The sequence below is a fragment of the Oratosquilla oratoria genome, chromosome 9, assembly GCF_046742065.1.
Source record: "Oratosquilla oratoria isolate Oo_2021 chromosome 9, ASM4674206v1, whole genome shotgun sequence".
Taxonomy (NCBI): domain Eukaryota; kingdom Metazoa; phylum Arthropoda; class Malacostraca; order Stomatopoda; family Squillidae; genus Oratosquilla; species Oratosquilla oratoria.
The window spans coordinates 56,389,918-56,411,907 of record NC_134785.1 but is presented as its reverse complement, the minus strand read 5'-3'; the positions used below and the strand labels follow the sequence as shown (position 1 = coordinate 56,411,907).

At 41.1% G+C, this 21,990-nt stretch overlaps 1 protein-coding gene across 5 annotated transcripts in view; it reads right to left on the bottom strand.

Annotated features, from left to right (window-relative positions):
* Positions 1-7,901: 7,901 nt before the first annotated feature.
* The window catches only part of crb (cell polarity complex component crumbs), a 283,212-nt gene continuing 269,123 nt past the window's right edge, over positions 7,902-21,990 (bottom strand). For 3 of the 5 annotated variants that reach the window (XM_076190525.1, XM_076190523.1, XM_076190524.1), the window contains one exon: positions 7,902-12,555. In XM_076190525.1, coding sequence (XP_076046640.1) covers positions 12,347-12,555 — 209 coding nt within the window. In that variant the 3' untranslated portion in view covers positions 7,902-12,346. The remainder of the gene's footprint in view (positions 12,556-21,990) is intronic. The other 2 variants (XM_076190526.1, XM_076190527.1) reach the window with 1 other exon arrangement.

Genomic DNA, 21,990 nt, shown 5'->3' with positions numbered 1-21,990 from the left:
TATAATGATTTCAGACTTAAAAAATATTCAAGGTCTTTAAAAAAAAAAAAATAATGATATGTATATCAAAGGCCGCAGAAGGCCGCACTTGATGGCCCGGAAGGCCGCACTTGATGGCCCGGAAGGCCGCAGGTTCCCCACCTCTGGGCTAGACAAAAGTCGGACGAGAAGAGATGAATTAAGCCTCTCCACCCGTAGGCGAGGGGAAGTAACCCCGGCCTCCGGAGGACCTTGTGTCCGGCCACTACCCGGGGGTCTCGCCATGACACTGAAGAAATTCAACTTCGTCTTGGTGGCCTTTCGGAGGTGCCTGACCTTCGGAGGGAAGGAGAGCCTCCGAAGTATTGATAGGTGAGCACCCAGGGGAAGGTGTGGCCCTGAAGAGTGAGGTGGGGGCGTCGCTTCCGCATCCTCAGACTCATTGCTCTATTCTTGGTCTTCGAGATCTTCAGTTCCAGCTTTTCGCATTTCTTGAAGAAGCGATTGGGGGCCTCTCTGAGCCTTGCGAAGGAGGCAGACACCCCACCCAGTGACTACCAGCCCGAGATCGTCCGCGAAGAAAAGAACGAGAATCCTCCCCGAAGTCAAGAAGAGCCAGGTTCTCCATGAGCACGTTAAAGAGGGTTGGATTAAAGGGCCATTTACGAGTACACGGTCTAACAGCTTGACAAACCCGGTTTGTCAAATAAGTGTTTGAAGTGATGTTTGACCGTGTGAATAGGGTATTTGGTTGTAAAACACGTTCGACAAGCGTGTTTGACGACCAAATACCCCCATTCACACGGTCAAACATCACTTCAAACACTTGTCTGACAAACTGGGTTTGTCAAACTGTTAGACCATGTAAATGGTCCTTAAGAACGCCCCCCTGCTGGGTCCCACTTTCCATCCTGTGGTATGTGGTATGTGGTATGCGGACGGAAAATGGCACCACACCTCCACCTCCCCCACCACAGCGGAAGAATACAGGGATGGCCAATTGGACCCATTTCCAGGAGTAACTAGACCGCTGGTACCAATTCTATTCTCCCACACAAGACACAGACAATCTACATCGAGGCATCGTCGCAGCCACCCAGGACGCTGCGGATAGAGCTTTCCCCAAAACGAAGCCAGGCATAAACAGATATGCTGACCAGTGGTATTACAACGACATCGTTTTTATTTGTACTGTTCACGTTTTCTATGAAGGGCTTTTGGCAGTAATCTCATCTCCCTGCCAACTAGTTTCTGGCGAGATATTTCTCTGGTGTCACCTTATTCATTATATTCGGTGAAGTGCTATATATCTATAGGGTGCCCAATGGTCCAGGCCGTCATTATGACAGTACCCCATATATCTATGGGGAATTTCCCTGTTCGCCATCAGGGACGTGCCAGTTAGCAGTGGGTCCTGCGACTGTGTGAGTTACTCTTTGTCTGATCTTTCTTACAAAACCTGTTCGATATGGGTGACCCTGCAGAGATTCCCTCTCTATCGACATAGCTTTTATAATCATTAAGATTCTCAAGCCTATTCACCACGTCAAGGTGTCAACTCTCGGAGAGGCACAACGACATCGTACGGGAACAAAGTCACCGAATCAATGCACTCCGTACCTTTCTGTGACACAACCCATCCCTCGAGACACGAGCCCTCCTGCGTTCTGCCATCAGGCAAGCGAATCACCCTTAGTGTCCGGGAAGAAACGTGGCTTGAATGGTGTGTCCCTCTTTCTCTCCAAACCACTGCTGGCGCCCTCTGGAGGAAGCTGCGGCTGGCAACAGGTGCAGTCTCACCGCCCTCGTCCACCCGTAGCCCAAATAACAGGCAGAACTATTGGCGTAGGACTTTGCGGACCGCTCCTCCTCCGCCTGTAGGGCAGGAACAGGACCTCCTCCGATAAGTTAGAGAGGATGTGACCCACACTGCCACGGCCACGGCTGCCGAGACGAACTGTCCCTTCACACTCGAGGAACTTCGACGAGCTCGCAAGACGAGCAAGGATACAGCTCCTGGTAGCAACGGGATACCTTACTCCTTCCTGAGGCAGCTGGGGCCATCTGGGGAGCTGGCAGCACTGGCACTCATCAGTGCCTCCTGGAAGGCGGGGACGTCTCCCTGCGGAGTGGAAAAAGGTCGGATATCGTGACGATCCCCAAGCCCAATGACCCACACAGCTACTGGTCCATACACCCCTCGTCCTGCATTGGCAAGACTGATGAGCGGATGGTCCTCGTTCGCTTCCTGTGGTGGACGGAAGCCTTCCGTCACAATATGTATGGTTTCATAAAAGGAGTGGAAGCAACTGACTGTGTGGCAACCCTTCTTGGATTGGTCGGTGGTCAACCTGCAGTTGTGGTGTTTCTGGATCTGGAAAAAGCATTCGAGCTAGCAAGTGCTTCTAGCGTTCTTGCAGCCCTGCCTACTAAGGGGATCCAAGGCAGAATCCTGATATGGGTTGCAGACTACCTCACGGACAGACTAGCGAGACTGCGCCTCCTGGGACATCTATCCGCATACAACAGTGACTGCCACCTGTCCCGGACACTTCAAGCGCGTAATAGGGCAAAGGTGACGTGCTTCGGCCGTTACGAGTCTCTCGGGATAGGCTCGTTACCTTCTTCTTCTTCTTCTTCTTCCCAGTGCTGTCTGACCAGAGGCGCCACCCCGATCCTAACTTCCTCATTCTTCCTGTCCTCCCTGACACCATCCCCCCACCTCCAACGCCACGTCCCGACGAGGGGAAACTAATATCAGCGAGGCAGGATCCAGTAATGAGGAACAGGGCACTTAGCGTCTGTTCCACTTACTCTTCCTCCTCCCTTTCCAACTCCCCTAGTCTTCCTCCGCATCAGAACCTCCTTCTCTGCTCTCTCTCGTTCCCTTTACTTCGTCGTTTCACTGCAACCTTCTCCGTCTCTATTTTCCTTCCCCGACACCTGTTTTTTTTTTCAAACTCTCTTTTTTCCTTGCCAATGTTTCTATATTTATGTTTGCTTTCCCTCCCTTTGCTTCTCCATTTTCCTTCCTTCCCATCCTCTCTTCTTGACTGTTCTTCTCTCACATCCTTTGCTCTTCTTCCGAACCTCTCCTTCCTTCCCGTTTGCTCTTCGTCTTTGCTTTACTTCTTTTTCTACTCTTTTACTTTATTTCCTTTTTCCCTGATCTTTGATACATCCTCTTCCCTCCATCCTTAACTTGTCTTCCCTATTTCAAGTACCTGTTCTTCCCTTCGAAGCTTGATACATCCTCTTCCCTCCCTCCTTGCTTCCCTCCTTAACTTGTCCTCCCTCCTATTTCAAGTACCTGTTCTTTACTTCTTCTTCGTTGTGACGCCTAAGACTATCTCAATGACACCTCATTCATCGTCTCTCTCATCGTCCACCCTCCGCTTGTCTACGAGTCTTAGTCTTGCTTCTAATCCCTCCAATCTTTCCCTCCTCTCAGCTAATCCTCATCCTCCCTCCACCTCACCTCACCTCATGTCCATCTTCATTCACTTTCATGTATTTTTTCCTCCAGTCATTTCTCTCTTCTCTCCACATTTTCTTCTGCTTCGTCACTTCCTTAATGAAATCCTAATTCTCTTGGCTTCCTTTACCTGCCTTCCTCGTTGATTTCTTTCCGTTTTACAAAGGCGGAGCACGACAGGAGACCTTTTGGTCCATAACTAGGTAGGATCTCCGACACCACGATACCTGATGTCTCCCTCATTCTCGTTGTTCTCACCTGTTCCGGTTTCTTTATCTGTCTGAATAATTTTCATAATAAAAATAAAGTAAATGAAATAATAAAAGTAATAATAATGGCAATGATAATAGCAATAACAATAATAACAATAATGATAAAATAACAACAACAACAATAATAATAATAATGATAACAATAATAATAATAAAAACATTAACCATAATAATAATAACATTAACAACAACAACAGCTGCCCAGGATGTAACACTTCACCCCATACCATACAACACATAATGGAAGACTGCATTATACACAATCATGCACGCAAACAACACAACATACGCTCTATAAAGGATTTGTGGGAAAACCCAGTTTCGGCTATGGCATTCCTTGGGGAGACGGGACTGCTCGGACAGACAGTCTAGGGAACGACAACAACAACAACAACAACAACCATACCATATACCAAAGGCTTCTTCCACTTTACAAGGGAGGTAGCCAAAAAACAAAGAGATAAAATCCATTCCCACATACTCCACTCCCATCCACCCCCTTCCTTCCCTCTTGGCATCTCCTGGATGATGGGTCATCCCTGCATCTCGCCCACTGCCCTGGATCAGGAGTCGTGTCACAAGACACACCACATCGACAGCAAGTCTACTTCATTCAATCGGCGACATCCCACCCCCCTCTCCGTCCCCTCATGCAGAAAAGGAAATGGGGAAAAATCCCTTCAGGCTGTGTTAATTCAATTCTCACACATACTCCCCATCCCCCATCCATTCCACCTCATGCATCACAGCATCATCATACACAACCATTCTCCATTCACCCCTATCTTCTGTCCTCTCCCGTCCTTCCTCATCAGACATTTCCCTCTTTCCCAATGTCTCTTTTACCCAATCCATCCATCTCATCCTAGGTCACCCCCTCATGTTCACTCCTTCCACACCTCTTTTACTGATCTTTCTTTCCATTTGTCCAGATCATCCCAACACTCTTTCATCAACCCTATCCCCTAACTCCCTTTCCAACCCGTTCTCCTCCTCACCTCCTCGTTTCTCACTCTATCCAGCCTAGTAACCCCTATCATACTTCTCAGGCACCTCATCTCAAACACATTCAAACTCCTTCTCTCTTCCTCTCTTATGTTCCATGTTTCTGCCCTATATAGTGCTGTCAGCACAATCACTCCTTCGTACAATCTCCTCTTAGCATCCATTCCCAAATGTCTATTTCTCATTACACCTTTTAATCCAAGGCATTTATTCACTTCTCTCAATCTACATTCTACCTCCACCTCCACTCCTCCCTTGCTCGCCACATTTGCACCAAAGTATCTAAAAATATCTACTTCCTCCAGTCTCTCTCCCTTAATATTCACTTCTAGTCTGCTGCCACTTTCTCCCCTTGTACATCTCATCACCTCATTTTTACCCATATTTATCCTCCTTTCGCATACCTTCCCACTGTCACTAACTTCCTCAATCCCTCCTCTGATCCTGCTGCAAGCGCAGTGTCATCAGCAAAGAGCAACTGGCTTATCACCCACTTTTCTCCATTTTCTTTAACCATCTCCAAACCCTGAGCCATTACTCTTGCATTTACCTCTCACACCACCCCATCCATGTATAAATTGAACAGCCAAAACGACATAACACATCCCTGATGAAGTCCCACCTTTACCTCAAACCATTCACTTTCTCCATTTCTAATCCTAACACAAGCTCTACTACCCCCATAAGAACTCTTGACTGCTTTTAACATCTTTCTTCCTATCCCATATATCTGCAATACCTCCCACAGTGCCTTCCTGTCTACCCTGGCATAAGCCTTTTCCAAATCCATATAAGCCCAAAAAACATCCTTACCTTTTCCTATAGCTTTCTCACATATCTGTCTTACTACAAAAATCTGATCTATGCATCCCCTACCTGTCCTAAACCCACACTGGTCCTCACCAATTACTCCCTCTGTTCCTCTTCTAATCCTCTCAATCAAGACCCTCCCATAAGCTTTCCCAACTACACTTAACAAGCTGATCCCTCTGAAAGTACTACACTCACACTTGTCCCCTTTTCCCTTGTAAAGTGGAACTATACAGGCACTTCTCCAGTCCTCCAGCACTATACCCTCTCTTAAACAAACATTAAATAACCTCTTCAGTCAGTCCACCATCACTGTACCTCCTTTTTTCAGACATTCTGCATGACATCCATCCAATCTAGGTGCCTTACCTGCTCTCATCATCTTAACAACTTTCTCCTCCATTTTCCTCACTCATCATGGTTATTTTCTTAGCACTTCCAACTGCTCACTCTTTGCCTCCTTTATCTTATGCTTGACTTCTTTTTTCTTTGTACCTCTCCTATGATTCCCTCATCCTATTTTGTAATCAATCTGTGAAAGCTTTTCTCTTCTACAACCTTCTTTGCTTCCTCATCCCACCACACAATACCCTTCCTTCTATTTCCTCCCATCCTTCTTGTTCCACACACTATCTTTGCACACCTTGTGATTTAAGCAGTTCACTCTAAGTACCTCCCTACCTTCTGTCCTTTTCTTCTTTCTCTGCTTCTCCACTTACATTCCACCAAAATATTACCTGATATTCCCCCACTCTCTCCCCTTAGAACATGCACACCCTTAACTCTTCCTACTATACTCCTGGTTACCACTATATAGTCCATTAACACTCTACCACCCTCTTCCATGTGTACTTATGCTCGACTTTCTTCCTAAACACTGTATTTGCTATCATCAACTCTCTAGACACACCACCATCAACTCTCCTCTATGATTTTTTCCTGGAACTCCACACTTCCCAACCACTCCATCTATTGGTTCATTTCCTACCCTAGCATTAAGGTCTCCCGATACAACTCCATTGACATTTCTCCCTTATCCCTCTATGCACTCATTTAAATACACTCTTCTCACTATCAGGCCCATATGCACTTACAAAAACACAAAGCTCCCTTCCCAGTTTCTTCATCCACATTAACCTTGAAGAAACCTTCCACTCCACTACATGTTTACCTATCTCTTCACTTACTAGTATAGCCACCTCTTCTCTCCCTCGTCCTCTCTTCACTCCTGAGAACCTCCCAACTACACTCCCAAACTCACAATCGCCCCTCCCTTTCAACTTAGTTTGACTCAATGCCAACACATCCATCTTTCTTCTCACAAACATACTGCCTATCTCTTCCCTTTTACTCTCATCTGTACCACATCCACGCACATTAAAAGATCCAAACAGTCTAGGGAATGACAACATTAACAAATTGTCAGTCTAAATTGCTTTTCCACTCTCAGCATCACCCACGGACACCACTCAGAGTAGCAGCTGGTTTTCTTTCTTTCTTGATTTTGAACCACATTTTGAGATCTTGCCTCCCTCTTCTTGGGAGAGGTGCTGTATGCTCTTGAATCAAGATTCATAACAGGTAAGAAAAGTCTAACCTACTACAGTATATCATATTTATCTTATATAAGAGGGAGGGTGGAGGGGTGTGGAGTGTATTCAGGGATGGAATGGGTGGGAATGATTTTATGCCTTTTCCTTTTTGGCTACCTCCCTTGTAAGGGGGAAAAAGCCTTGGTATATGTATCTATATGCCAAAAGGCTTCTCATTTTAACTTATTATTATTTGTAGTCAAGGATATTTTTTTATATTGATAAAACAATTATTGAAAATCTCATCTACCCCAGAATAGAATATAAAGTGGTGTTGTGGTCTCAACATAAAAAGAATATACAGGAAAAATAAAAAGACTACAAAAGTCAGGAACTGCAATGATCCCAAGCCTAGCTGGCAAAATATATGAAGAACGATAAGGTATGACTGCCTGCACTGAAAGAGAGGTATAACTTCCTTCATTCTTATGTTTTTATGTTCTTAACTGCCTTCAGAACTGTAAATGATCTGGGTATATTAGCACAGGATGAAAGAATATCACAATGACATAGTAAAAAACATAAGTCAGAATATGCTACTTAAAGAATTAAGAAACATAGCTTTCTGCTTAAACATGCTGATTTCTAGAACAATAAGGAATCCAGTTAGGCAATATAAAATGAACTTACAGCAAAATTTGATGAGTGGAAACATAAAGATGAGATCCCATAAGCATATTTCAATCATGTGTATTACAATTAGATACAATAAATATAATACAGGCCCAATGTTACCAAGCAAATTTCTGGGTCTTGTTCAGTTACATTTCCAAAGGAAAATAAAACATTTTTTTCACTGTTTACAGTATAAAATATGACTATTTTACAAACCTGTACATTTAAAATTGCTCATACAATTCTGCACTGCCATTCAGTGAGATCGAGTGAATTGTGACATCTCACCTCAACAACAACTATATAACTATATTGTCTGCTCAGTCGTACACATGTAAATGAATATTCCCACAATGACATCATGACACTGACTTCATAAGAAGTTCCTTAGATTACATTTACAAACTGTAGACAAAATAGAATAATATTTGCCTCTTCATATTTCCTCTCTCTATTTTTTCTTCTTCTTCTACTATTGGTCCCCAGTTGGCAATCTGTGGAAGCACGCAAGGAGAGCATCGTGGGCACCAACCTACTCGTTTCATTAAGGTGTCTTGAGAAACAAGTCTGTCGGTGCTTCAAGTGCCATTGATGTCCTTTGGTAGATTTGATGGAAAACCTTACAAAGGAAAGAATCCAACAAGTCATGGAATCATTTCCTGGAGGAGGGTGGGGGGTGGGGGGGTGAAGCTCTCCTCTTGTAATGGCAGCACATTCTTTTTTCACAATAGTTGAAGTATCATATATTTGATGTCAATGTTGAAGTCAACAGACAACTTACAACATCAACAACCATTTTACATGGTGATCAACCATGTTCTATAATAACTATCACAAAACCATCATAAAGGATGTTATCTGTAACGACAAAGAAATACATAGGGCACCCTCGCATTACACATTCAGAAAGACAAGTGGGAGTAACGGTCTTTTTGGTAAACCGTTTAAAGTCCCTTGCACTGACTTCCATGCCAACAATGTTAAATTACAAATGAAACATCCTAACTATGAAGGCTAAGAGAGATTCTCATATATGTATTTCAATATGTCATCATCTTAAGTTTCTTCATAAAACATTAAAATAGGAGACTAATTCCACACTTAGACTTCTAAAATTGTAAATAAAACTTTTACCCCATGACAAGAAGTCTACAACAATGATTCCCAGATGGAAAAAGTCTACAACTATGAGGTATTGCAGGGGCGTCAGGGAACAGCTGAGCAGGGGGTACTTGAAGTACCATGAGTACCAGGCATTATACCAACTCGAAAATGGTACTAAAACTCCTCAACAGTGACATAGAGCACATCAAGGGTGATGTACATATTCTTAAGGACATGGAGCATAAGGGTTTGTACCAACCCCTAAAGAAAGAAAAAAAAGAAAGAAAAAAAAAAAAAAATCCCCAGGGTGACATGCATAACCTCAAGGCATTGCACTACCTCAATTATGCATTGCTTAAAAAAATTACGTGATCCACGCAAAGGTGCTTTATCTTATTGATGATAATGCATATGTCGAGGAAGTGACTTGACTGGTTTCGCTCCAGGTATATCTGGGGATCAGAGAGAATTCTATGGAAGAATGGGGGTGATCAGACAAATGACTGGATGATGAGGGAATGGAGTATAGTCGGTGGGGTGCGATGGGGGATGAACTATGCCCTATTGCTTGGTGATTGGTGGGTGAATGTATGGAATCTGCTAAATAACAACTGGAGAGGGGATGAGATAAAAAAAAAAAACAGGAGAAATTGGGTAGATTGACAAGGTGATGGGGACTGAAACTATTCATCTAACTAGCTCAACTCCGCTTGCATTCTGTAGCGTCACCACCTCGTGCACGGGATTTGAAATTAATGACATCACAACCGTGTTTTCCTTTCTAGATGACTTCGTATTTTCTTTCTTTTTTATTATTGTATGCTACTCTACAAGGAAACCAAATGCTCTATCATCAGAATTTGTCCGTCAGGGAAGGTTATTTTTCACAATGGGGTCAAGTTAAGGAAAGACACTGAAGCAGAGATTCTCAACTCGTTCTTTCATGTACACAGTACTACCTCTCATTAATAGACTAAAAGAGGGGTAACGGTGTCCGCTGATGTGAATAATCCGTTGATTTGGAGTGGTTTTTGGGTGGCATAGTGATTGCACGCACTAAAAAACAGCACCAAAAACACCGAAAACACAGCAAAAACACCGCAAACACAGCTAATTAATGTCCGTTAATGAAAGGTAGTACTGTACCACTCTTATGTGGTGCTGTTCCTCACCCTCCTTGAGACCACCTAATCACTAAAGTTAATCGCTTTGCATCCACTAACAACCACTAGTTTCCGAATCGTGGCCCCACTTTTGAAACTCTATGGCCTCCCAAGGGGTCACGGACCCCAGGTTGAGGACCACTACCCTAAAGGATACAAAATAGACTTTAAAAATCTTTAGCCACTATTCATTTCCTTTTACCAACACAAATGATGGATCACATGACTACGGGAGGCCCCAGATATCGCACAGGCTATCCCGGAGCTGATCTCTGGAAGACGGTTCAAGTGTCTGCAGTGCTAGGGCTCTTGGGCCCCACCTGACTGACTAACAGGGTCAAGGGAGAGAGATAATACAGTGAGTCCTTGTTATACAGTACATATGCATTCCTGAAAACCTTACCACAAATTGAAATTACCGTATACCATACCCCAACTTTCAACTTATGGCAAATGTACCTTCTCTCTGCTCTTTCCTCTTCAAAATATCTAATTTTACCTCCAAAACACAAGCGGATACCGCATCTATGAATTTTTCTTACCGTAAATAGAATCGAGGGTAGTACTTACCAAGTACCATAACTGTGAATTTACTGGATAAAGAATTATTGTATAAGGACGACTCACTGTATGTGGGTGTATGAGGGAGGGATTATGAGGAAACTGGCCCCCAAAAAAAGATATGTGTATATATATAGATAATGATAAAAAAATTAAATAAAAATAAATTTGGAAGGGCACAACATGAAACACCAAGCTGAGCGTGATATAAAAACAAGTCCCCGGCAAGTGTGGCCATGATGAGGGAACAGAGAAGGGATTCTTAGGTACGGAGAAAGACAATATTGTGGATATGAATAAAAACAAGACAACGAGAAAAAGCACTCGGAGAGAAACCAGATTGAGAAACTCTAAGGAGGGCCACAACAGAGGCCTATAGTAATGGAAGAGGCGACTAATGACCATGTAGGCCAAAGAGCTGTTACGGGTCAATAGACCCACTGCTCAGGGCTCAACAAGAGGAAAACCCATCATTCAAGGAACAGCAGGAAAGGACCCACTGCTCACAGCCCAGCGAGAGGGGCTATACAGGGGAGCTTCAAGGCACAGGGTAGGACGGCTGCACGTTGCGGGATGAGCACATTTGTCAACACCAGCTTTCATAACACCAAGTATCACTTGCAACACAATGCACTACTTACAACACCACACAACACTCAAAACATATGCAACAGGAATACCTCTTTCAAATTAACGAACTACATTCAAAACAAAAATAACAACATACCACTTTTAACATCACTTTTCAACTGTAGTATCAACTCTCACAACATATTTCTTACAATATGAACAACCGCTTACGACACCACTTCCCAAATTGATATATATTTGTATAGCTATATATACATAATGTTTAGGGGAGGGAGGTGGTGTGGGTGGGGGGAAAGGGAAAGGGGGAAGGCATATCCCATTTCCCTTCCCAGAGGAGCAAAGGGGGTAAGAGGAGAGGGAAGGAGTGATCTACTCCCTCATTCACTCCGGTTTAAGTACTTGGGTGCCAACAGGAAAAAATAGCTGCACCTGAAAATAGCCTTCAAGTTACAAGTCATTGCTTCTGTTTATATCACATAAAAGTGCTTCTTCTGGAACGAGTCTTGTATGGAACATAAAAATTTTCTAAAACGTCTTATATTTCTTTTTTCTACTCTTCTTCTCCATCTTTTGTATTGACCTGATGTAAATGGACTTTTGAAGCCCATTGTTATCATCACTAAATTATCACTAAGCAAAGAAATATTCAGGACCTAGAGTTAAAAACATTATGCCTGTTATGTACAAGGGTCTTGCTCTGCATACACACACTGATACACACAAACATCCACATCTGTATGCATACGCACACAAATGTACACATGCACACAATGCTGGACATGCCAGTTCTGCCAAAGGAACTTGCCAAAGGTTAATCGCTCCTCTTAGCCTGAAAAAACATGCCAGCTCAAGCTACAAGCCACAAGCCCTCCATCACACACAAAACATGTCTCACATAAATACTTTAAATTTTACCACCAAACCCAGCAGTCTTTTCACTGCTTCCAGCTTCTCCTATTGAAGGACAGACAACTACAAGTATCCTTGGATTTTCCACAGGACAGGTTGTGATAACCATGATATTACAATATTTACTTTTTCCTGTGGAAACAGTAGCAGCATGAACCAGGGCTGTATTATTTTTAATCTATTTTGAAATCATGATTTTTCTTTTTAATCTAATTAATTCTAATTTAAATTTCTAAATTTGAAAAAGATTAATTTCGTGACAAAAGGTTGTTAGATTAGTCGTTCTTCTGGAGAAGGCTTGCGGAGAGGGTAAGATGGGCTGCGTGTGATGATGAGGGGCTGGAAGGTCGTGGTGGTGGTGGCGGCAGCAGGAATAGGCGGAAGGGGTGGCTGCTGGCAGCTGAAAGGAGCTATATGAGCCTCTCTTCGGGAGGTGGTTTCATCATGTTGCCCATCTCGACTCGTGGGCTGTAGAACTCCTACGGGAGAAAAATTAAACAAGAACGGTTAGTGCGTGAATGTTGCAAGAATGTCTGGATAATGAGTGGAGTTTCTCATGTATTTACCTAGTTGTACCTAGTTGTATTATATGGAAAGGGGAGCTATGCTCATGGTGACCCATTTTTGTATCTCGCAAGATAAAGTTTGTTCTTAAATTCTTGTATTGTGTTTGCACACACTATTTTTTCATCTAATTTGTTCCATGAAGGTGTGTTTGTGTGTTTTATAGAATATATAGACTATTCTGAATAACAGTCATACATGTAGCCTCCAGTTTCACCGACTAGAAATCTGCATACTTAGATCTGATTTAATGTACTATTCCAGCTTGAACTATATTGTCTTCTAAGCTATTCTTGGTACTTATGCATTTGTATGGAAAGCTGTACTTTTTCACATGCTTTAGACACTTAGTCTTTCTTAATTAGTTCTCATGATTTCTTAAAGGCCTTCCATCCCAAATCAAAAGACCTCTTCTGTCAATGTGTTCTATCCCCTTTAGTGACCGGAATATTATGATAAAGTCACCTCTTTCTCTTTAATCTCATGTGAAAATGTGTTATAGATTATTCTACACAATAGTAATATCTGTTTCCTCTAGTTTCACTGCGTTTAGCTGCATTGCTCCTGACTCAGGGCAGTGGGTGGGATACAGTGATGACCCGCCATCCATGAGGAGCTAAGATGATAGAGAGGAAAGGGTGGTGGAGGGGAACAAAAAGGAACAGAAAGGAAAAACAAACAACAGTAGGCCTACTGGCCCTAACGAGGCTGTTTGTGTTTACTTTACTAAGCTACAGTGGAATGGGTGGGAGTAGGAACTTGCCTTTGACTTGGTTACCTCCCTTATGAGGGGGAAAAAGATCTTGGTAAACAGATAATTTCACTGACTAGAACTTTGCAGCCCTACAGTGACTAGCAACAGTCCTTGAGTTTTCCTAAAGATATCTTAGGGAAGAACTGTTGGACTGTTGTTTTATTGTATTAGTAAGGGACAGTTTCTGCCAAAGACTAGCAGTAGGATGAGGAGGGCAGTTGCCAGCTGTCAACTTTCCTTTTGTGAAAAGATGGAGGAAATACAGTCAAAGCTAATAGAAATATCCTGGACATGGTCTGGAGACAAAGTGTCAGCCCTTCAGGAATGCACCTCCAAGTGGGGATGAGGAGATTGACATGTTCTGAAGATGGGCAGCAGGATGACTATTGTCTTTGATGTCTATCTAAAAGAACCATCATTTGCAAGTATCCCAGACTATTCTAAACCCAGGTACTTAGGAAATAGTATAGGGTGCAGATAGAAAAATGTTAATGGAAGTGATGGCAGTAAGGGGAAGATGGATAGAGTATTTTAGAGAATTGTTGAATAGGAGGAGGTTAGGAAGGGATTGACTGGGTCAGTGGGAAGAGCTAGGAAAAAGATTATGACAAGAGAGGAACATGACAGGGCTATTTGGAAACATGAGATACAAAGAGCATTGAAAGTGATGAAAGCTGGTGAGGCACATGGGTTAGATAGGTGTCATGCAGAGCCTTAAAAAAAAAAGGAACTCTTTGGAAGACTGGAGGAGTGCCTATATAATTCCACTTAACATAGTAAAAAGGGACAAATATGAATGGAGTTCTTTAAAAGGGATCTATTTGTTAAGTTTAGTTGGAAAGGCAAAGGGAGGGTGCTTATCCAGAGGATTAAGAGATGAACAGAGGGAATAACTGGGGAAGAACTGTATAAGTTTAGGAAAGGGAGAAGGTGTGTGGATAAAATTTCTGTGGTATGGCAGATATGCAAGAAGTGTTTGGCATAAGGGAAGGGTGTTTTTGAGCTTTCATGGATCTAGAGAAGGTTTATGAAAGATTCAACGGGAAGGTATTGTGGGAGGTACTGTAGGTGGAGAGGGGAAAGTTGTTCAAGGAGGTCAAAAGATTTTATGTAATTAGAAGAATGAGTTGTTTGGAGTGAAAGTGGAGCTCCACCAGGGTTGTGTTATGTCACCATGGTTGTTCAATGAGTACATAAATGAGGTGGTACAGGAAGTAAATGTGGAAGTGATGGACACAGGATTGAAGATGGTTGGTGAGAGTGAAAGGAAGTGGGAGGTGACCCAGTTGTTTCCTGATGACAATGCACTTGCGGCTGGGTCAGAGGAGGGTAGTGACAGAGTTTGGGAAGGTATGGAAGACGAGAAAGTTGAAAGTAAATGCGGGTAAAACTGAGGCGATGAGGTGTATGAGGAGTGAGGGTGTCAGTGAATTGGAGTCAAGTCTTACAGGAGAGAGAGGCTCAAAGAAGTGGGTAGTTTTATGTATCTAAGGTTATATGTAGCAGGGAATGGAAAAGTTGGGGTGGAGATAAGCTGTAGAGTCAGGGAAGCAATTCTCATCAGGGAATAAAAAGTGTTATGAAAAATAGGTATCTGGAAATGGACACACATCAATCCAATCCACTGCCCCTGGCCTCTCTTGCAGAGGACCTGCAGCTTTCAAGTAAATAATAACATCCTCCAGGCTCAGAAAAGATATATTGTGTTATTGCCTAAGGATTGCTAGTGTGAGGCATTATAGTATGAAGTGTTCTGTGTCCTCTGTGGGGTGGTTGCCTCTGGGGCAGTTTAAGTCTATGGCCAGGCCTATTTTGCTTCGGAATTATTCAATGCTGGATGTTGTCCTAAATATGCAGGTATACCAGCATGGTTCTTGTCAGCTATGATTACAATCAACCCCTCCCCCACAGGGGCTTTATGTCTTGGGGTTACTGTTGCAATACCGAGTTTAGTCTATCATGAAGGCCTTGTTTAGTGATCTGAGTGTCTTTGTGTGAATGCTCTGTGTGGTATAAGTGGCTGGTTGTTATATATGTTTGAGTAGTATGCTGCTGGTGTAGTTTTTTGTTGCATTCTGTTGGTGATGCCTGTGGAAAGACAGTCAAGGGTGTGTGTTATTTAGGGTTCTGGCTTAGAATTGTGTTCTTGTTATTATCATGTGGTGGTCTGTAGGGAAGACTTTTGTTTCTGTGTGCTATGTCCACCAGAGGTGATATTAGTGTATCTGGTTATTATTCTCACTGCATCACTCTATCAAGTTTATAAATTGTTTGTGTTTGTCTTGCTGATTGTTGGGAACTATGCTGTGGAGGCACAGTCAAGGATGGTTCTTATTGTTTCTAGAAAATTATTAGATATTCTTTCTATTGTCTTTAGTCAAAGTTTGCAATGGATTTAAGTAGGTTTGTTTTACTGTTCATTTCTGCTGTTAGGTCTCTGATAGGTGGGCTGAAAATCATAGGAGTATCAAGGGTGAGGACTAAAATATTAGGGTTCTTTTTCAATGGAAGGATTTGGCCACTTAATTTTACTATAGGGTGGTTTTTTGAATCCCACATAATCTTATATGTTATGACACTCTTCATGTGATGTCTGTAATTATGATATTCTAAAAATATATGTGTTATGACACTGTTCACTTGATAGATGATAAAGATATTATTCTAATGAAAAGAAAATAAAATATTTAGAACAGTGCCATACCTTATTTATGCTCTTTATCCATGCTCCAATAATTAGCACTTACAACAATACTGCTTCTGCACTTTATGTACAACAATGAAAGCACTAAAATACTACTAACTATGAAATATATGTTACTACTTTCCTATACCTTAACACATTTACAGTAATATCTGCAACAATTTAATTGCTACACAAAAGTCACAGAAGTACACCCATGAACTCGTAAACTACACCATGGCTTGTTTTTTATTGCAATTTCTAAAACTAACTTTTATATTGTGCTACCCTATCTGAAGGTACCTCCTCTACCCATCCCTGTACTAAAGGGACTATGGTGGTCAAGGATTACATATAATGACTAAGAGCATAACCACATGTAGTAGATAAAGAGAAAAGGTGTCAGGCAGTAACTGTACAATAAATGTAACAGTGGAGGTTGAATTGGCGTGCAAAAGCTTACGCTACATTATGATTGACATGTCATCCATTGCTTTAACACTCATGACATAACTAACACATTACCAATAGATAACTCCATGCCAGAGAGACACAGGTATAACTAAAGCCATCAGTTTGCCCATATGCACCTGGACAGTCAAGGCAAACTGGTAATCCGTGGTGAATATTAAGGATCACACCAACACATTTGTACTTGCATCCAGTAACATCCCCTGGATGGGTCCGTGAGTCACTCAGGGAAGATGTATTGTTTTGTTTTAGAGATTGTTAGTGTAGGGCACTGGAGTATGAAGTGTTCTGTATAAATATACTTATTCTAGTGTGCAATAATTTCACAAGCAATTCAATCCAAACCTCAGTAGAGATGAATTTAACAACAAATGTAAAGAATATAGACCAAGTAACAGGTAAGAATATAATATGCTTGGGTTGCTAAAAAAAAAAAAAAATAAAAAAAAATAAAGATAAAAAAAAAAGCTTATTTCCATTGAGGTTCCTAATATACTACCTAACTGTAGTATACAGGAAAGGAGCAATGCTCATTGGGGCCTGTCTCCTACTCTAGAATTTATTATACCTAGTATCAAACTCATGTTCAGTTCCAATTTAATCTATATTCTTGATCTCCAATTATCATATTTAGATTTAAATTCATGTATTGTCGCAGCTTGGGTTATATCACTTTCTAAGCTATTCCAAGTATTTATGTACCTATATGGAAAACTTTATTTCTTCACATTCTTTAGACATTTTGTCTTTCTTAATTTGTTCCTATGGCTTACAAAATTTCAATCATTACCTAACTAAACAAATGGGACAAGGTAAGTACAATAATGAGGATACTACTTTGTAGTGTCATCTTGTTTACATGCCCTCTGATTCCTGAGGGCAGGAGGCTTCAGTTTTGTATTCCTCCGCTGCTGGCTTGCAAATCTCCCACAACTAATCATTCTTCATAAGTTACTTATGTTTATAACCCTCCATCTTATTTTCTAATTTAAGGCAACATAATATTATAATCACAACTAACACCACAGTAGGATAAGAGAAAGAGTAAGCGAAACTATATATTTCAATTGCTAACTGCAATCCTCTTCAGTAGTAAAGAGGACTGCAGTTAGTAATCGAAATATATAGTTTCGCTTACTCAACTCTTTCTTTCATCCGACAGTGGTGTTAGTTGTGATCTATAAATGTGTTACTACATTTCTCACAAGTGATATCATAATCAATTTACAAAGAATGTGACCACTATGGCTCTAGCTAGGATGTGGCTTATGGCACCATACCTGCATCCCTTAGTGTCAGTGACACACCATAGAACATGGCAATGCAATCTATTCCCTTTAGTGACCTGAATACTGTAATCATATCTACTCTTTCCCTTCAAAGTTGGTAGACCCAGTGCTTTTAGTCTCTCCTCATATTGGTTTATCGGCCAGGCTGGGGACCAACTTGGTTGCTGCTCTTTGTATTCTTTTGATATTACTATCCTTCACACTATATGGGAACCATTACACTGATGCATATTCCAGTCTTGAATGGATCGGGGTTTTGATGAGCTTTTTCATCATTTCTTCATCAATATATTGAAAAGCCACTTCTGCAGCCGTCTGTACATCTCTGACGAGTTAAACACCATATGAGGACGGAGCCTTTATTTGTACGACGTGGTACTTGAAAAAGCTGTAATAAGCGAAACTTCATACAAATAAAGGCTCCGTCCTCATATGGTGTTTAACTCGTCAGTCTTGTCGGCAACTGCTACTTTCATGAAAACTGTACATCTCTTCCACAATCCTGTTGATAAGTCTCTCAGGTGACAGATTAGGTTTTATCAACACTCCCAGATCTTCCTCCTCTTTTGCTTTTGTAATGGGTTCTTCTCCCAAATAAAATATTAGTTTAAGGATTTTTTTTTTTTTTCACTATTGCCCATTTTCAGTTTTTGCATTTTTTGGTATTGAACTTCATTTCCCATTCTTGGCTCCATGCAAAAAAAAAAGGGTCTAGATTCTTTTATGATAATCTACAATCTTCCTCATTTTTCACTTTTCTCATGATTTCTGTATCATTTGCAAACATATTGGCATAGCTTGTTGTTCTTTCCATCGTGTCATTAACACAGACATAGACAAGAAGCATTATTGGTACAACCATCGAACCTTGTGGAACTCTGCTTGTAACTGCTTTCAATCCTGACATCTCATCTCTTACTACTGTCCTCATGTATCTTCCCTTAACAAAATCATTCATCCTTTGGAAGTAGTTTGCCTTTCAGTCCTTCAACATGCTTTCCAATTTCCATATTAGTTGACTGTGAGGTACTTTATCCAAAGACTTCTCTAGGTTGAGGTAGATGCATTCTGCCCACTTCTCTCTTGCAACACATCAATCATTTTCAACTAAAAGCTTAAAAGACCTGAGGCCAAATTGACTGTCTGTCAGAATGTTCATCTCAAAATATTTGGTCCATCAATCTTTCACAATCCTCTCACATAATTTCACTATTGTGCTGGTCAGTGATACCTGCCTATAATTTAGTGCCATCTCCTTACTTCCACCTTTGTGAATTGGTACCACATTTGCCCTTTTCCAATCAAGTGGCACTATGCCTTCTTTCAATGAACAAAAAATAAGACTGAAGATTGTCTGCTATTTGTTACTTACATTATGTTGTGAATAAATTTAGACTATGTATCATTTTCTTGTCTTTTTTTTATTCATCAGCTAATTTAATGAGAGTTTAATCACATGTCTCTTCTGATAGATGACAATGCCAATGAGACAAAAACAAAATTCTTATATTTTAAAATACCTCAATTGGAAAAAAAGGAGCTTTCAGGAAAAAACAACTTTATATCTGAAATCACATTTGAAATAGATAATACCAGTGGTTGATACCGATGCAACAACAAAAAATTTTTGAGCTGTGTTATCATACATCTGAATTCATGTACAGTTCTAGCTTGGGCTATGCCAACTTCTAAGCTGTTCCAAGTATTTATACAACTATATGGAAAACTGCATTTCTTCACATCCTTCAGATATACAGTGAGACCTCTCATTAACGGACGTTAATTAGCTGTGTTTCCGGTGTTTTTGCTGTGTTTTTGGTGTTGTTGTTTAGTGTGTGCAATCACCATGCCACCCAAAAACCACTCCAAATCAACAGATTATTCACATCAATGGACACCATTACCCACCTTTTAGTCTGTATGTGCTTTCTTAATTTGTTCCCATGACCTCTCAAAGCCCTCCCCTATCCTAGATCAATAATCTCTTCAGTCAATGTAATCTATCCCCTTTAGTAACCTAAAGACTGTATTCATATCAACTCTTTCCCTTCAATCTTTCAAAGTTGGCTGACCCAGTGCTTTTAGTCCCCCCTCGTATTAGTTTATTTACCAAGCTGGGGACCAGTTTGGTTGCTGCCCTTCGTATTCTCTCAATTTTGCTTACATCCTTCACTGATACAACATAGACAACAGTCCAAAATTTATTTCCAGAGAGATCTCTGGGAGGTTCTAAGGACAGTTGTTAGCCACTGTGGGACTGTGGGCTTTCAATTTAATGAAACTTAAGGGAACAATTCATAACAAAGACAAGAAGTGGTTAACCTCTTCAATATAAGTCAAATTCTCGCATGTAGCATTGGGTGCCTGAGGTACAATAATTGATGCATCACAATACTCTCATTATAAAATATAAAGTCATTGCTTTATTACTTATTCTCTTTCACAGAGTAATAATAAACACAGAAAACATGATCAAGCCAGTTCACAGAATTCAGGGGTCACTCAGCTACAACTACAAAATAAATATAATCAAGACACTGACACCAGCATTCTCATATACCCACTTGTGCTTCATGATGCCTATGTAGGCATCATTGTATGGAAGAGGTTAGCCAACTTTATAGCAGGAAGACAATATAGAGTCTATTACTTCTGACCCAAGGCAGTGGGCAAGATGCATGACCCATCATCCAGGAGGAGCCAAGAAAAGAGGGAGTCAGATTTATGCCTTTGACTTTGGCTAAGAGGAGCTAAGATGAAAGAGAGGAAAGTGTGGTGGTATGTAGTCTCTGGGGGTTGATGTGGTAGATGGTATACAGATATTTGTGGTGTTGTAAGTTGTTTTCTTTACTAGTGTTTGAATTGATATTATTTCTGTTGTGGTGTTTGTTGGTATTTTAGTTTTTGTTGTATTTACCTAGTTGTATTATACGGGATGAGAGCTATGCTTGTGGTGACCCGTCTTTGTATCTCTCAGCATCAAGTTTTTTCTTAAAATCTTGAATAGTGTTTGCACACACTGTTTCATTGTCTAATTTGTTCCAAGTATCTATCACTCTGTGTGGGAAGCTGTTCCTTTTCAGATCTCTTCTGTAACTATCCTTTTTTAGTTTCTTTTCGTGTCCTCTTGTTTTACCATTATCCCATATTAACAAGTCATTCTTATCTAAGACTTCCATTCCTTTCATTATTCAATAGATAGTCAGCAAGTCTCCTCTTTCCCTTCTTTGCTGTGCAGGTGTGTTTTTGGGTGTGTTATGGAAAAAATTGCATGATAACCATATTAACCCCTTCCATACGGTGATGCCTATGTAGGCATCATGAGGAGCAAGTGGGTATGCGAGGATGCCGACGTCAGCGTCTTGATTATATTTATTGCAGTCGTACCTGCGTGACCCCCATACTCTGTAAACTGGCTTCATCATATTTTCTATGGTTATCAAAATTCACGGGTGAAAGAGAACAAGCGATAGAGCAGTGACTTTATTTTTTATAATGCGAGTATTATGACGCAACATCGCACGTCTGGCAGCTAATGCTGCCAGATGTGCGATGTGGCCTGTATTGAAGGGGTTAAAACCAAACAAATCACCTGGAAACCCTGCAGCCAACAGACAATCTTATTACTATCCACCATATCCAACTGATGGAAAGATTAGCAGCAGAAAGAAAAACAACTAAATTACCCACTTCCTCCAAACTAACATGAATTCAGAGGGTCACTCAACCAACACACTGCTGACAATCATCACCCAACAAGTGCTGGAGGGATTCAACAAGAAAGTTCATTCACACAGAACATTTATGGTCACTATAGATATAAACATGCATCTAAATTCCCTGACATATGCTGTCAAAAATATCATAAAGATATTAATACCAATGACAAGAAATAGATAACTTAACAGAAATAGAGAAAAATGGAAAAAGCAACAGAAAAAGGAGACAGAGAGAGAATGAGCACTGAATTTTGTTATAGAACCGAGTTGGATGGCAAGTGGTGTCATACCATCTTCAACTGCATATTCTTTTTACTATGGCAGCCTGAGTAGTGTTGTGTAAGTACCAATGGCCTTCTCTCCCACATGAGGGGGTGACAAAATCAAATCATACCTTTGAACTAAAAGTTCAACTCATCCATCCCTCCCATCTC